Source organism: Cryptotermes secundus, unplaced genomic scaffold, assembly GCF_002891405.2.
Source record: "Cryptotermes secundus unplaced genomic scaffold, Csec_1.0 scaffold181, whole genome shotgun sequence".
NCBI classification, from domain to species: Eukaryota; Metazoa; Arthropoda; class Insecta; order Blattodea; family Kalotermitidae; genus Cryptotermes; species Cryptotermes secundus.
In genome coordinates this window covers 3,798,242-3,815,192 of record NW_019723906.1, presented here as the reverse complement: position 1 = coordinate 3,815,192, position 16,951 = coordinate 3,798,242, and the positions used below count along the sequence as shown (strand labels likewise).

The following is a 16,951-nucleotide window of genomic DNA, read 5'->3' as shown; positions in this document are numbered from 1 at the left end:
AGCTTTTGCTATTCAATTAAAATTTTTGATAAGTGGACAGATTTTATATCACTTGACATGGAGACTATGCCACAAAGACCATCTCAATTGTTTACTCGTCTAATTTCCCGCCGTCAATAATACCAATATGGCTGCCTCGCGTTTTGGGTCTTTGTTTTCGCAAATGGCTTATGTAAGAACTTAAGCAAAACAATGTAACATAATATAATATTAAAAAACTCCGTGGCCTGTAGTGCGCAAGCGAACTAAACCGACCGAGCGATCGCCGCTTGTCGGCAAAGTTAGTGCCAACTTTTGCGGATATAGAGAGTGGCGTGGTCAGCACAACGGATCCCCATGGCCGTTAAACTCTGTTTTCTAGACCGAAGCCGCTACTTTTCCATTCAAGTAGCTCTCCAGTTATGCTCACGAGGCTGAGTGGACCCCGTTCCAGACCCACTACTTCTTAGAGTATCTGGTAACGCCGGGAATCGAACCCGGGACCTCTGGATCTGTAGCCAGGAACTCCGACCACTAGACCGCAGATGCGGTCACATAATATAATATAATATGGATAATACCAAAATTCAGACGGACTAATACGATGTATATTTTCTTTCTCTTAATTAATTTTCATTATTCTCCTAGACATGAAATTATAACCTAACAGAATGATGTATACTTGTGGTGAGATTTAAAACTGTCAAGCATGATATAGTATTCTATTTCTTAAGTGTTGTCAGTTTCATGGCCCGTACAACACGACTTCTCGTTCATTAATCATTGCATGAATTTTTCACCAATGGGCTGAAACATGGACACTTAGGGCAGTAGATCAGAAACATCTGGAAAGCTTCGAAATGTGGTGTTGGAGAAGGATGGAGAAGATCAGTTGGACCGATTATGTGAGAAATGAAGAAGTGTTAATTAGAGTCAGTGAGCAGAGGAATATCCTACACGAAATAAGAAAACGGAAGGCTAATTGGATTGGTCATGTTTTACGCAGAAACTGCCTTCTAAAAGAAGTTATCGAAGGAAAGATAGATGGGCGGATAGAAGTGACAAGAAGACGAGGAAGAAGACGTAAGAAGATGCTGGATGACCTTGGAGACAGAAGAGGATACTGTAATTTGAAGGAGAAAGCTCTAGATCGCATTAAGTGGAGGAATTGTTTTGGAAGAGACTGTGGACCTGTCGTCTGACAGATTACTGATGATGATGATAAAATATTACTGTGTAAAAGAAAAATGGTCTAGCCGTTCTTATAAGCAAAAAAATGTTAAATTTAAATTGGAACGTTCAGACTCGGAAGCGAAAGATTTCAAGTTCTCTATTATGGTATGACATAGACTGTACCTGTTTTCATCGTTGCGCTCTTCAAAATATCCGATCGCACTGCCGTCTTTCGAAGCCAGCTAAATGATTTGCTATATTATAGGAGAAAGCATATAGGGCATACTATGAATATTTGCAAACAAAAATATTCTTATAATGTACAGAAAATAATAAAAATAAATTTCTCTTCTTTCTTTATTTTCATGAAATTTACATCGACAGAACATTGAAAAATAAATGTCATTGCGTGTGGAGAAATTATTTGTTTATACTCAACTTGTGACAGTCGAACGGCACATGTAGCTGACTGGATACATTGTAGTTTTAGTGAATAAAGTTCAACAGATTTAGTTGCCATTAGGAAGTGCAGAGGCCCACTTAAATTCCTAATATGAAGAGCGCTCTAATTTTATAAACACAAGAACTATAAACCAATCTTTACAAAATGCTGAAATGGAAAATTTAAAATCGCGATCTATTCCAAAAATATTGGACACCCATTCGTTTGTCTTGTGCGTTCAGTAATATCGTGTGTAGTGATACAGCATCAGTAGGGCCTCTGTGTTCAAAAAGTGAAGTGAAATCCGTGAGGGCCCGCCTTGACTTGCGTCATTAATCTACAGAACAGGTCTCCAAATTTCGTTCTCCTAACTTCATGTTGTAGAATCCTCCTTGACAAACTCAGTCTCTCAGATAATCAAGAAATTAATCTTTTATGAAAGCCTAAGTTCTATTGTCATGTTTATCAGAGCCCACAACTACCCCTTATCCAGAGCCAGGTGAATCCAATCCACTCTTTTCCTTTTAAGAACCATTTTTATATTATCTTTCTATCTACGACCAGTTTTTCCGAATATTAGAGACCCGTCAGCTTTTTCGATTAAATTTCTGAAATAATGTTTACTCTCTCCCAAGCATAACATGATTTTACCACTCTATTAAGACTGAAGTTTATTATTCTGTATTCTTTTCCAGTCTCTTGTTACTTTCCCTCTCATGAGTGCAATAATTGAACAGATGATTACTCACTATACATATAGGGGCAGTAAAGTTATACGATCGCTTTCGGGAGGAGACGATTTCGAATTCCGGCCGGGACGTTATCATGACTGAGGGGTTTTCATTACTTTCCTCAGTCTTTTCAGGGTACTACTTCGATCAGGCCACCGTCACTTTCTTACAAATCATTCACAATTATTTATTCATCTATTAACCTATAATTCCATCTTACACAGTGTAACTGTTCACAGCGTTGTATTATAATCTACGAAGAGATATTATACGTAACACTAGTAATACTTGTTTCGCGCGCACACACACACGCAGTAACCCAGACATTACAAATGAACGCCATGTATTTTGAAGGTTTGGCTCATTCAGAATTATAGATGAAGTCAGACAATGAGGTTCTTCTATGTTTGAGTTTTACGTTCCCACACACAGCCCTGGTTAAGAAGACTTCGATCTTCCAGGTTGAAACCCCTTGTGATAAGTGTCCAACGACTTTTCGGAGGAACACTTATCTCCTTCTTTAGGCCTAAGGATTAAGTTGAGAAAGAGACCCATTATTTTGCTGGTTTCATCTCTGACTTACTCTTTCTGATAGAGGCGACATGTTCCTGCGAAAAGGAGGTGGACTTCTGCCAAACTGAATGACATTACAAACCGGGCAAATGTAGTTTCCTTCCATGTTGTTTTATTGCGTTTTGCTTTCGTGACGTGTTGTATATCCCGCTGTTGTTGCTATGGTGACAAGAGCACTGGCCTTTATGCTACTGTAGGTTACTCTTAGACGTCCAGAAACAGCCTGCTTCATGTTAACCATGATATGTAACAATTAAGTTGTCTTAGGTCTGGAAGTAGGCGTAAGGTTCAACACAGTTTAACATTCACTCAAGACACAAACACAAAGACTAACATTTCATTTCTTGTATCATAATCGTTCTTGGCTATCAATGTGCTATATGCTTTTAAAATTCTGTTATTGACAAGTTTGTCCATGATTACGTGGACCCATGTGTTATTCACTACCGGCCCCTGCGTCACAAGTCTCAATTAGAACAGGTTCAACTAATAAAGTATCTCTATACGTTATTGAAGTTTCATTAGTAACTATTCTCTTACCTTCGGAATACCATTCATTTTTCAGTCGAAACAGGAGAAAAGGTCCACAAATGAAGCAGATGCAATATATATATATATACTTAAGAACCGTTCAGTACTCTCTATGAGAAGTTTAAAAAATTAAAAAAATATATATTAAAATAAATAAAAACCACAAATTTTAGTTTACTTAATCCCAAAGAATGCTCTGTTCTAATATTTTAGTTATGTCCTGTCATACGTATTTCCTGTTAATTTTCATTACCAGAAATAGCAAGTCATAAGATCGCACCAGTTGGTCTACCACAAATACCAGAGTGATCTAAACATTCTAACATAATGATTACTAACACCTACTTTACTTAAATATTTCAATATGCATGGCGAATCTAGCAACAAGTATAGATTAATAATTACACAATTCACTTGTTCATATCTGTGCAGCTTTTCATTTGTCGAGATTCAGACTGTTTTCAACTTTCATGATATAACTTCAGAAAACTGCACTGAACAGTTGATCTAGATAGTATAATTCTAATTGGTGTGAATTTTGAGCCTGTACTTTTCACAAGATTTCAATACTTTTCATAGATAAAATAGAAGTCTTTTGTTTTAAATGATTCAGTTTGTCCCTTCCTGAATACAAATTCACAAATACTGCTAAAAATCACAATCCTTCTACAGGATACAGTGTAAATATATTATAAAACGTCGACTCAGTATGGGTGAAGACAAGGTGACGGAGCAAACCCACAAGTTCTGTGGCCTCTTTGGTAGATCCACAGGTCTTCATATTGCCATTTAAAGAATATGACAATTCTCAATGATGCTCGCAACTGTGTAGACATAACGAGAAAAATGCTTCATAGGCTTAACAATCTTATATAATCGGAAACATCTTGAACGTGAAGAAATTCCAGGAGTGAATTATTTTGTAACTTTGCCTTTGGGATCAAACGACTTAGCTCACTGGACCCTTCGTGAATAGGACTTCTGGTGCCAGGAGTAAAAATTATATTGTTGTTCCATTCGTATTAATACTGATAATGGAAGCAGCAAATATTCAGTATATTTGTCATGAGGTCACTAACAGACGAGGTTGTTTCCGTCGGCATCTGTCGGCAGTGGTCAAGGATAATAATAGCGTCAAATCCCAAAGTGTAATGCATTTCTGTTGAGGCCTGATAACACAGCAGATGGGTAGCACATTGCTGCTACTGGCGAAGGCAGCGCCACTAAGAGCTGTCTCCTGTAAGAATATGAGCTGTCCAAAATGTGGGCAGCCATGTGCTTCAGCACCATTCTTAGAGTTCAGAATTATCTTCCACATAATTCAGTCGCTTTGGAACTTTGGAAGAGTCCATGGAAAGCCAAAAGCATATCATTCCTACCGTGAGGAAGTTTCGAATAACTTCAATGCATCTTGGTTTATAAAAATTATGGACCAGCTTAAAAAAGCTGATGGAATTTGAGTGACACTGTGTACGGAAACTATGGCGCCAGAAATCTTGACAACAAGTTACGAAATAGAATTAAATAATTAGACTTATAATATGATCCTCGAGAAATAACAGCAGCAGTACTCGAAGAGAATTTTCAGATATCGAGAGTAGAACCCAGGCCTACATTCCGAAATGATGGACAGGATGAAGTTATTAGGGCCGACGCCAGAGTTCAGTCGTGTCACAGATATAATTTTCGGATTGCGGAAATAAATGTTCGGAGCTTGTTAGCGGGATAGATGAAAACTATATCCCAAAAGGAGTTTAGAGTTTTGGTTTTATGAAGGAAACAGAATCTTCGAAGGGCAAAAAATCTTCAGAGAAAGAATTTAGTGGGGACGGAGCAGAAAACTGAGATTAACTCCTGCAGCTAACGATGATGATGATGTACGTATTAACGAGTTTTTAATTATTGATTCACTCTCGTACTCTCCGTTACTCTTACTGTACAAAAGGCGCATCTTAGGTTGACACAGGTCCTCTGGCTGTAGGTCTAATACTTAAACTATAGCCTCTCACTCGAATAATCTAAAATTCCCTTTGATGATACTAAGAAGGAGCAGAGATCAGCGAAATATTTCAGATATACAGGGTGATTCTAAATTATTGTCGTACTTTCCATGGCCAATAATTTTCAAATCAGAAAAAACAAAGTAAAACTATCGAGGAAATATGAATGTGTAACTAAAAAGTTTTGATTTCTTATAGAATATGCTCTCCAGAGTGCTGAATAATTTTGACATGCGCTCCTTTCTTGGCATGTAAAAGTTCAAACTTATAGGCCACGGAAACGCCGACAATAATATACGTAGAATCACTCTGTAGTAAATCGATGAAGAAGAGTCCATCTTGAAACGCTAATAGTCGCTCAATTATTCGAGAAATTCCCGGCCTTTTATGGAACCCCATGATAAATTTCCAGATAGGTTTCCTCGCCTAATAACTACTCAGAACAAGCCTCAACCCTGCGTTTGGTTATTCTCGTTGTTGAGCATAGTCAATGCGTACATCGTGAATACAGCACCCAGGGCCGAATAATCGTCTTGCTTCTCCTCTGTGTGGTACATTCCGCTGTCTGCGCACTTCCTCATAGCTTCTGATGCTTTTCCACAAGTGCAACGGCGCTTCTCGATGGACTGCCGGTAGCAGTTGTACTGTGTCACCCACAGGTATGACGTCATCCCTAGAACACAGGTCAACCATTTCAAAACGTTCCCTTAGGAACCGAGTCGTTGATGATTTACAGGTATATCAGTGTGGGGAAAAAGTGAATACAACTATCCTGCAATATAAATGTGTGCCAAGTTTGTGGGGCCTGATTTACAGATATGGGGGGCCCCGGGAAAATTAAATTGTGGAGGCCTCTTTCCTATCAAATTAGTATAAAAATTAGGCCTAAAAATTCTTTGTTGTTGTTATTAGTTTTTATAATAACTAAAATAACTACTAATTTTCTTGATTTTTAGAAAGAAATTTTTTAAATAAAATTTTTGGATTGTATTTCTGTTTTGTGGATGATCCGTGCAGAACTGTCTTGTCGCTCCCCTCTTAAATCCGGTCCTGAAAATTTCACAGTGGTAGAGTTTACGTTGCTTAGACTGTACGTAGGTCTACATTTGTGTTTGACGATATTAACATTGTGAAGAATGCATTTATATCTTCGCCGTAAACAAGTATATTTGTTAACTTCAAATAGATTACATTTGGTCGAATAAAATGTTACAGATCATCCACACATGCCCTATCTCGAAACTCATTTAAATTCACCCTATTTACTCATATCCTTCGGGGGTATATTGTATGAAGTCATAAAAATTACTAAATTTTCGAAAAAAACTTAGTCAGAATCGATATAACGTGAAGCTACTTCCTTCCCCGAGAACTATCTTCCCGCCGTCTCGACACTCGAGCTAAGAGCGAATTACTAAAAAATGTTAAAGAATTTTACTACTTCGATATGAAAGATACTCAGAAAATAATAAACAAATTAATGAATTATTAAATTTTGCTTAATGAGTGACAGTCACGGAACCGCATGTACAGTTACAACTCCTCTTACCTATGAAGGCAGCACAAATCGTGACCACCAGGAATCCGTAACCCATGGAGCTACCAGTCGAGACGAGGGCGAGCATTGTGTGTAGTACTGCTAGCAAAGTGACCAACAGTAACTGCATGAGCAAGTATGGGAGCATCAGAACTGGGATCTCCTATAAAAATGAGTCACGGATATTAACACAATTAAGCAGCAAAGAGAGATCAAAGGATGCTAAAAATAAACTGGCAAAGCTACACATATTCAATTTTATGAGGAAATATCAGCTGCTTCGCTTGTGTATGGAAGTGAAAACAGGTCCCTGAATACATCTGAGAAGATGAGAACTGAAACAGCAGAAATGCGTGTAGATTCTGAAAAAGTTCTGACGATGGTGTGGCAGTAGGGACATTTTCATCAGTGGGAGCAGAGATTAACTCTCCATCTGGCAATTACCCATAATTCTTCCGGATATACGGCCAAATTTATTGTTTTGTCTCATCGTTGTACCCAAAAGAGGCAAATATGCCACGATATGGACAATTTTATATTTTAGATTCTGCTGAAACAAAAATAAACCCTTTTGTTTGACCTTGGCCGCTTTTCCATTTTTCCTGATTTTTGCACAGTTGGTAGGACTCCTTGGATGGGGGATCAGCCCGTCGCAAGGTCGTTACTTGCACACAGGAGAGCACAAACACAGAATAAATGCACACAGACATCCATTCCTCAAGTTGGATTCGAGCCCACGATCCCAGCGTTTGAACGGGCAAAGACAGTTCATGCCTCAGACCGCGCGGCCACTGTGGTCGCCTATATGATGGACAATTCCAGATTAATTGTGATCGGAATTTGCCAGAGGTCCTAAACCATCAAGGTAGAAGAAGAAATGAGATATAATTGAAAATCCTGCTGCTGCTTGATCTATCGTGGACATTAAGCATGAACGAAAAAAAAAATGCAGCACGAAATTAATTAGACACAATCATAAATTTTTGTGACCAGCCTTGTCCAAGAGCAGCAATTTTGGAACTGTGACACGTGGCATTGGACCAGCATGTGCATTGATAGAAGTATGTGATTCTTCATACGTGCTTCTCACTGCTGTCAGCAGTAGTAGCTCTGCGGCATAGGGACACTGTCTACTTACGCAATGAACTCCAAGCAGCAACAGCACGCTCAGTAGCGCCATTGTCATGTATGCCCCTAGTTCAAAGATGAGGAATTCCGTGCTTTCTGAAACTGTTAAAATTGGCTGTTAGTCTTAGCTCATGTTACTAATTAACTCCATTGGGCTGAGATCTTCTTGAGAAGCCGCCAGTTGTTTAGCTACTCAGCAATTTCCCAGCATTTTATGGAACCCTAAAGATCATTACCATATTCACAAGAGACCTCCACTGGTGTCCATCCTCAGCCAGATCAATCCAGTCCATATCACCTTATCCTATCTCCCTAAGATTCATTTTAATATTGTCCTCCCACATACGTTTAGGCCTTCCTAGTGGTCTCTATTCCTTCTGGCCTTCCCATCAAAATCCTATATGCATTCCTCCTGTACCCCATGCGTGTTACATGCCATACTCATCTCATACCTCTTGACTTGATCATCCTGTGTATACTTGGTGAAGTGTCCAAGTTATGAAGTTCCTCATTATGCAGTTTTATCCATCCTCCTGTCACTTCATCCTTCTTCAGTCCAAATATTCTCACCAGCACCCTGTTCTCAAACACCTTCAGCCTATGCTCCTCCCTTAATGTCAGAGACCTAGTTTTACATCCATACAAAACCACAGGCAAAATTATGGTTTTCTATATTCTACTTTTTAGTTTTTTGAGAGTAGACGAGAAGACAACATGTTATGAACTGAGTAGTAGCAAACATTAACTGAGTTTTAGCACATATGTGTATATTTGTACCTGTTTTCTCTATCTAATCAATTTCAGTGGTTGAAAATAAAATTCAGCTTGGACAGTAACTCAGAGAATATTTGGAGGAAGAGCAGGCAGATGATGATAGGAAAATGTGTAAAGTTACAAAATGAGAAAATTCTCAGTTTTTCTCTTCTCCACATGAATGTTATCAAGGTTGACAGCTCTGCTGTGAGGGCTGCTTACACGAGATACATGCGAAGAAAACAACTACAGAAAACATGTAAGAGAGTAAAACTCTGCAGTGGCATTTTCATCAATGGGAGCAGAGATTAACTCTCCATCTGGCAATTACCCATAATGCTTCCAGATACACTGCTAAATTTACTCTTTTGTCTCATCGTTGTGCCCAAAAGGGGCAAATATGCCACGATATGGACAATTTTATATTTTCGATTCTGCTGAAACAAGAAGAAGACGGCTTGGAACTCAATCAAACTCGGGTTTATGTCAGAAGTAATTTAACGATCTGACGAGATGTTGCTAGAAATTAGTCCATTTACAGAGTCATATCAACGAATGTATCAAATGAAATATGCAGATAAACATATAATATGTTTTCATATATAATTAATAATATCTCTAAGTTGTTACTATAGGATTCTGACAATGGCGTATAACACACAGAGATACTGGGTTTTCGGACTTTATCCATCGTCGTGGATTTTAAGATAACTAAGAAAAACACGACGTTTCGGAAACTGGATCTGTTTTCGTCCTCAGGTGAGGGAAAACACCTATTCTCTTGGGTCCCTTAGAAAGAGCTAGCCTCAATCACTGGACCAGATCCAGTTTCCGAAACGTCGTGTTTTTCTTAGTTATCTTAAAATCCAGGACGATGGATAAAGTCCGAAAACCCAGTATCTCCGTATCTCTAAGTTCTTCTAGATGGGCGTAAGTTATGTCGGGTACAGATAATTTTATTTCAATTAATTAATTCAGAAACATTTGGAGATAATTTATTCCATGCATTTCAAATTTTTATGGAGTGTTTATATGTAGACTTTCATTTATCCGTGAAATTAAGGTAGGTGCCGACATAAAATGGCGGCTTGACTCTGGTGGAAATATACCTGCCACTTCTAAGGTTAAGAAAATACGTCATGGATTTCAGTGTGATGTATCTCACATTAAAAATGAGTAAGGAAATACAACTTAAATAAAGCTGTATCCGTACTAATTAATCACTCGCCATGATGATGTATGGAGGGAGTGTCAGTACGACTCCACGCTGACATTAAATTGAGATGACAGCTTAACTCCCTGCCGCATGACTTCATGGGGAAGAGCCCCCGGTAATCAGTGGAATGGATACTAGGGCTAGGAGCCAGTCTGTACGCTGTGGAGAGGAGAAATGTCTCGTACACTTGCTGCGAATCGAACCACATCCAGCCTGTTGGCTCGTGTCAAGAGAAATAGGGTAAACTAAAAATGTGGCATGCGATTTAAGCAAAATTGCAATATGAATTACCTCTCGTTGGAGTTCGGAATTCGATTTCTCGAAATTGTGGCAAATGTGCAGCGTGTCTTATGGAACGACATACGCTTATAATCTGTAAAGCAAGAGGAAGCAATATACTGACATTTAATCTGAACACGTATCAGAACAGTGATTTGATTATTCTGGAATTTGAAATCATTTTACAAACCCCATAGGCTGTCCACACAGAATTATTATAGAAATTGTTGCTTCATTAATGGGTATTGCTTGAATATTCGAAAGTTCAAGTTGTGAAGATTTCTATATTCTGTAACGCCTTGTAGTACGATTAAAATCATGTGACGTTTCGGAGGAACATGTCACCTCTATCTTCATGGTCGAAGGATAAGCCATTCAATAAACCAAGCCCTGAAAACAGAGGCAACATATTCTTCCGAAACTTCGACTGAATTTCAAAGGACTACACTGGGTAATATCCCAGAAAAATGAACACTTCATAACCACCGCAGTAAGAACCTCAAATCCTCTGTAATTAAAATTATGTTTCTTGTTTGAGTTTCCTTAATGGTTTACTGCTTTAGTATCAGACTGGTTCTCTTTCTTCCGGTTTTCCCCCTTATAACTAAGAGTGCTCAGCTCCCCAATAGTTTACGTGGTTTACTGTGGCAGTTCCTGCTCTAATTATTTTAGTGAAGGAATTGGAAATTTTAAACTCAAAATAGGTGGTGTAGCGGAAAATTGAAACTCATCTTCAGGATTTGTTCTATTTGAAAATTGGCTTGTTAATACTGCTTTCTTCTGGAAACATATTTTCTCCATCTTGATAATATCCTGAAGCTGGAAGGAGTATGTTCCTCTGAAACATTTGGTAACTATCTATCAGACAGAAGACTTCATTCTTTCTGGGGGTGGGTGACACGTTCTCCACTTGGTGCGTCGGCCGCTTTTTGGCCTATTGTACCAGCCCCGGATGTTAGATGATGACTGTGGAGCAGTCGGTGGAATGAGAATTGACAGGGGAAATCAAAGTACTCAAAAAAAAATATACCTCAGTGCCACTTTGTCCACCAGAAATCTCACATGTCCTCACCTGGGCTCGAACCCGGGCCGCGGGAAGCCGGCGACTAAACGCCTGAGCTGTGGCACGGTCAAGACTTCACTTAAAACATTGAATGTCATGAGAGTGTCCAATCTCATGTTGGTTTCTTCTGACTTTACTTTTTTTTCATGCAGATTTTAGGACAGTAAGCCATCTTGCAACAGGTCACGTGCTTTACATAAAATCCGTGAAGTAGTGGGACACACAGGGAGACAGAGCACGTAAGTTCATAAGGGGTCTCTCCATATTACAGCCAAAATGTTCCTCTACATCAAGGATCTCCAAACTACGGCCCGCGGGCCACATCTGGCCCGCGATGTGATTTTATCCGGCCCGAGAAAGAATTGTGCAGAAATGCGCCAATTGAACTAATTTTCCAATGAGTACTGGTAAAATAAATACTTGTTCACAGATTTCAAATTCATTAATTAAGACTGTGTTTAAAATATATTGATATTCCATATTATGTTAATATTAATATTATTCATAATTTTACTAATTTTGGACCGTATACTGCGCGGTATTTCTTCGTACTTGTTCGGCCTCGATCGGCAGTGTCACTTCGTGGCAATGTAGGTAGCGCGAGCAGAATTTCCTTCCTCGTTTGCAAATTTAGTCATTTCAGATTTTAAAGAACAATTTCGGAAGCGATTTGCTTATTTGGATGCCAGTGCTCAGGAAATTAGATTGTTTCAAAATCCGTTTGACTGTGATGCTGCAGATGTCCCAAGTCAAATTCAAATGGAAATTATTGAACTTCAGGAAAATTATCATATTAAAGACAAATACAAGGAAGGAAATTTAATCGAATTTTATAAATTTCTGAACTCTGAGCAATTTCCAAATTTAAATAAATTTGCTTGTAAATTTATCTCCATTTTTGGGACGACATATCTGTGTGGACAAATTTTTTCCCAGCTGAACTACATCAAGTCGAAATACAGGGCAAATTTATCCGATGAACATTTAAAGTCGCTATTTGTGATTAGCGTTTCAAAATTTGAACCTCAATTTAATCAGATTTTAAGAATGCAAAAGAGTTCCATCATTCACATTAATTGTTTTATTATAATTTGTGATGAAAATATGAGCATTTGCTGCTACTGTCTGTTGTCATTAATATACGATAATTTATTCTCACGTACTTTGTATTTAGTTTATGAAATTTTGTGCTTTCAATGAAACTCATATACCTAGAGTTATTAATTTCTCATTTTATCCGGCCCGTTGAAAGTGCTGAATTACCTAAAGTGGCCCGCGTTTCGAAAAGTTTGGAGACCCCTGCTCTACATGATAACTTTAGTAGAGAACAAATGAACGAGGAGAACTACTGTCATATGTATCACGGGGGGACTGGTCTATCGCGCAGGTCAGTATCCCGGAGCTGCTTGCAGTTTCGCCATCTGTGAACCGGTTGTCTAGTTAACTGTGGGGACCTCGACGTCTCACATCCCTATGGGCCTGCACGGCCTCTTACAGGGATAGGTTTACATTTTTCACGAATGCCTATGCTCGGATTTTTCAACAGTCCTGTTTTATAAAATAAATATACGACCTTATAAGTTGGTTCTCCTCCCGTCATCAGGTGAAAATATTAAACCTATTACTTTAGCTAAATTAAATAGAGTGACTTCTGTCACTGTCTCCATATAATTAGGTTACGTTTGACACTGTACTGATCTCCTTCACATTCAAGTTCTGTCATGGAATCGAACCACAGTCATGTATTTCTTTAGTAATTTATATTACGTAGCTGTTAGTAAGCCTTCTCTTGGTGTATAATGAATTGGTATAGAATTTGAAGGAAGTGATCGTGACCTAATCGAGAAAATATCCTGGTGTTTGCCTATGGAAACTCAGAAAATTCACGAAAACTCTCAGTCAGAATAGCCAGGACCCCAGCAATACAAATCAAGAGCTTTACCACTGCACTAACCTGCTCCGTACGCCGTGTTACTTACCAAGACAATCCATCCTATCAGCTTCGTACTCGTCTTCAGGGATATTCTGCAGCAGCAGCAACATGAGAAATCGTCCACCACAGGAACGCAGCGTAGAATTAGCGGCATTTCCGTCTATTTTGAGCCTGTCATGGAGAAAACAAATTTGGGTTAACAGAGATTGTACTGTCTAAACCCATTTCTGACTCTTCAGCAGACAGGCCTATCCGTTCGGACACCAGGGAAAAGGTAATAATCCAGGCTCATTACGAAGTCTTACACAAGTTTATTTTTGTAATATAAAATTAAATTATGCTGCTCTTTCGTTCATATCTGCACCATTTTATGTAATAATTTAAATACGTTATGTAACAGAGTAAGCCTAAATAAAACTGTTGTAACACGACTTACTTACTTACTTACTTATGGAGCTGAGCCATTCTTGAAGAGAAACCAAATCTGCGGCTACTCAAGAATTTCTCAGCATTTTATGGAACCCGAAGGTTCATTACCGTGTTCACAAGAACCCTCCACTGGTTCCTATACTGAGCCAGATCAATCCAATCCATCTCATCCTATTAAACTAAGACCATTTTAATATTGTCCACCCACCTATTCCTTGGTCTTCCCAGTGGTCTCTTTCCTTCTGGCTTTCCCACCAATATCCTATATGCATTCTTCTCCTCCATTCGTGCTACATGACCTGCTTATCTCATCCTCATTGACTTGATCATTCTAATTATATTTGGAGAAATGTACAAGTTATGAAGCTAACACTTATGACACAAATGAATATTTTCATTACAGTTATTCAAGAATTCGCATTATTAATTGTATCGAAGCTTTGAGCTAGTTGCTTTCCTTAATTAGGGGAGGTCTTAGGCAGAATTTCTCATCTCTTAGGATGCCGTCTAGATTTCGTCCGGGCCGTTCTTGACACAGTTCTTATTTTTAACACATCTAATTATTGACCTCTTATATTAGTCACAAAATTGAGAAGAGAGATATGTAAAACGGTAAAGTTCAGAACAAACAAGAGAAGGAAAGAAGCAAGTAAACATAAAAAAATAAAATTTAAAATTTTTTGTGGAAATATACAAATAATTTTAGGGTAATTAAATAATGATCACAGATAACATATTAACACTGAATCACGAATTTAAACATAACCACAATTTGTTTCTCTAATAATATTTTATATTAGAAATACATGTATATGAATGTGATGTTTTCTACACAGGCTAAGTTTCACTATTAAAATAATAAAATTATTCGCTCACATTTAAGCTGGAAGCCTGAATATTATCTCCTTAATTCCAGTGTACTTTTCATCCTTTGGGGAACGTTTTCTAATTCAAAAAGAACACTTCTAAGTACATGTGACACGCCTACCCGGTTCTTCAATGGCGTCCTTCCGTCGACCGGTTCATCGATCGGAAATCAGTGTGCGCAGGCGCGCTCTTGTACTGATGAAAGGTGTAAGACGGTAAAGATGAGATCAGTTTCATACTGTTTAGTGGGCTATTTTACGGGGTGTTAGTACGCAGATTGTGCTGGTCGAGCGTCGAATGAAAGTGCGATAGACCTACGATTAATTCCAAAGATTTGGAAGGAAGAGGTCATGGACTAATCTAGATAATTTCCGACTATTTGCCTGAAGGGACTGAGGAAAACCAGGAGAAATCTCAGTTAAAATAGTCCAGCATCTTGGCCGAGATTGGAACTGAGCACCGCCCGAAAATTATTCTTGAAATTTACCTCTACTTCACCCTGCTTAAGAAGTTTTATTTTTGGAAGGTACTTGGACGTAACCTGGAGCACCTGGAGCCCATACTGTGTCATGGCCTATGTCAACCAGTCGTGGAAAACACTCCAAAACGGTTGCCAGACGCTGCGTTATGAATCGTCTCTACAGAATGTGTAACTGTAAATTCAATTTTATACCTTTGTTAACAAGATCTAAAAAAAAAAATACTTTCGAAAGAAACAAAACGGTACGCCTGAGAAAGTTATCCATCGTCCTATCATTTAGGCTACTTTCCTTATTTTGAAAAAAAATGGAAATAGGCTTATGAGGGCACCTTGCTATCTGTGTGTGTGTGTGTCTGTATATCCCCCCTATCAACTTTTGAATGTCTGAACCAATCTTTCTGAAATCTGTTATGCATATCACGACACCTGAGCCCGTCTCAACGGTGTACTTCACAAATCCCTCCCATCAGTCTGTGTTTCTGTATGTATATCCCCTATCGTTCCCAGGCAACGGCTAGGTGAAAACGTTACCACGGCACCGAATATACACGCAACAATAGAAGAATTGTCGGACGCCTGGTTTTCTACGAATTCCGTGTCGCATCAAAGGAACGTAAGCGAATAGTTCTTCTCAGAACTTCTTGTGTTAATACATCCTGACTTGCGATGGTACTAGTGTCCGGAGACAAGGACTAATTCTATCGATTGGGCCCAAGTCTACCTAAGGACAGAGGTATAGAGTCTCATCCCTTCAACGCTGTTTTATGTAAAAAGAGGACAATGGATAACGTCAGTAATATTTGTAATAATATATCATCGCCAAGAATATTTAGAATTTATTTACGCTTAAACCGTCTAAGTTCATTTTTACTGACCGTCCCAATATATTCAGAACAAGAGAATACATTTAAAAATAATTTTAATATTTTTTTCCTTGTGTTTTCTTTTCAAATTTATTTTCCAGTAATCCAAGAGGGATTCAGTTTCTTAAACCCTTGTCGGCTGCTAATGTAGAATAACCTTAAAAAACTTAAACACTAATCATTTGTCACCCTGAGACACGGGTTACAACATTTAAGTATTCAACTCAGTGGAGTTGCGTACACATTCAGAATGACTACTGAGTCAGTCAAGAAAGTCTTCCTTTTATGGAATCAGAATTATCGTTATCGTATTCACAAAAGCTCGTCATTCTTCCCAGTCTCGAGATATCCTACATGAGCTTCTGGACTCTGAGGAGATTATAAAAACCTTTTGCTCCTGGCAGGAATCTTCATGACAGTGAAAACTATAAATTTCGATTAGAACTTGTTAACACAACCACCATCAAGTTTCCACGTTCCCTGATTTCTAACACAGCTATAACCATATGCATTAGTGGGAAATCCCCCTAGAATTCATCATGTCATTCGTGAGGGTGGGATACCGCCTCACCTTCTCCCCGCCTACCCATATATGCTTCACAAAGGTATGGAATAGTGTAAGGCGTCACCTCACGAATGCTCCCCTTATTGGTTGAAACTCACATGACTTTCCGTCATTGGTGATATTCTTTGGCCTAAGAACCTTCCCTGCATGGGGATGATGACCTACTATTCTGTGATTAGTTGATCTGTTTATCACACATGATTGGTTCACAGGTACGGGGAGAAACACGTATGTAAATCCTTACCAGCTTTGTGAAGTCTGACGTGTTAACGTGCAACAGTGACAACAAAGCTTACGTTGCATCTGAGGTTCTCATAACAGTAACTGTCAGCAGCACAGTCTTGTGCGTCTTGTGGCTTATAAGGCCATGTACTTCAGAAAAGACCCACATTTCGGTAGAACCATATC

The 16,951-nt window shown here is 38.7% G+C and overlaps 1 protein-coding gene across 4 annotated transcripts; it reads right to left on the bottom strand.

The window, feature by feature from the left end:
* Positions 1 to 1,509: 1,509 nt before the first annotated feature.
* Positions 1,510 to 16,951, bottom strand: LOC111862029. Of its 4 annotated transcripts, none has more exons than XM_023847080.2 (6): positions 16,788 to 16,950; positions 13,385 to 13,509; positions 10,355 to 10,436; positions 8,105 to 8,196; positions 6,979 to 7,129; positions 1,510 to 6,102 (listed from the first exon to the last, which is right to left on the bottom strand). In XM_023847080.2, exons 2-6 carry the CDS (start codon positions 13,490 to 13,492, stop codon positions 5,879 to 5,881), a joined length of 657 nt encoding a protein of 218 aa, XP_023702848.1. In that variant the 5' UTR covers positions 13,493 to 13,509; positions 16,788 to 16,950; the 3' UTR covers positions 1,510 to 5,878. The 4 variants fall into 4 exon arrangements, with proteins under 4 accessions (XP_023702848.1, XP_023702847.1, XP_023702849.1 ...); XM_023847079.2 differs by lacking the exon at positions 16,788 to 16,950 and adding an exon at positions 14,644 to 14,798; XM_023847081.2 differs by lacking the exon at positions 10,355 to 10,436 and having other exon boundaries at positions 16,788 to 16,951.

Coding starts and splice junctions, on each gene's coding strand:
- LOC111862029 (XM_023847080.2), bottom strand. CDS start 13,492: ATGCCGCTAATTCTACGCTGCGTTCCTGTGGTGGACGATTTCTCATGT. Junction 8,197..10,354: donor ATTCCGAACTCCAACGAGAG/GTAATTCATATT, acceptor CAATTTTAACAG/TTTCAGAAAGCACGGAATTC. Junction 6,103..6,978: donor GATTTGTGCTGCCTTCATAG/GTAAGAGGAGTT, acceptor CCTGTGTTCTAG/GGATGACGTCATACCTGTGG.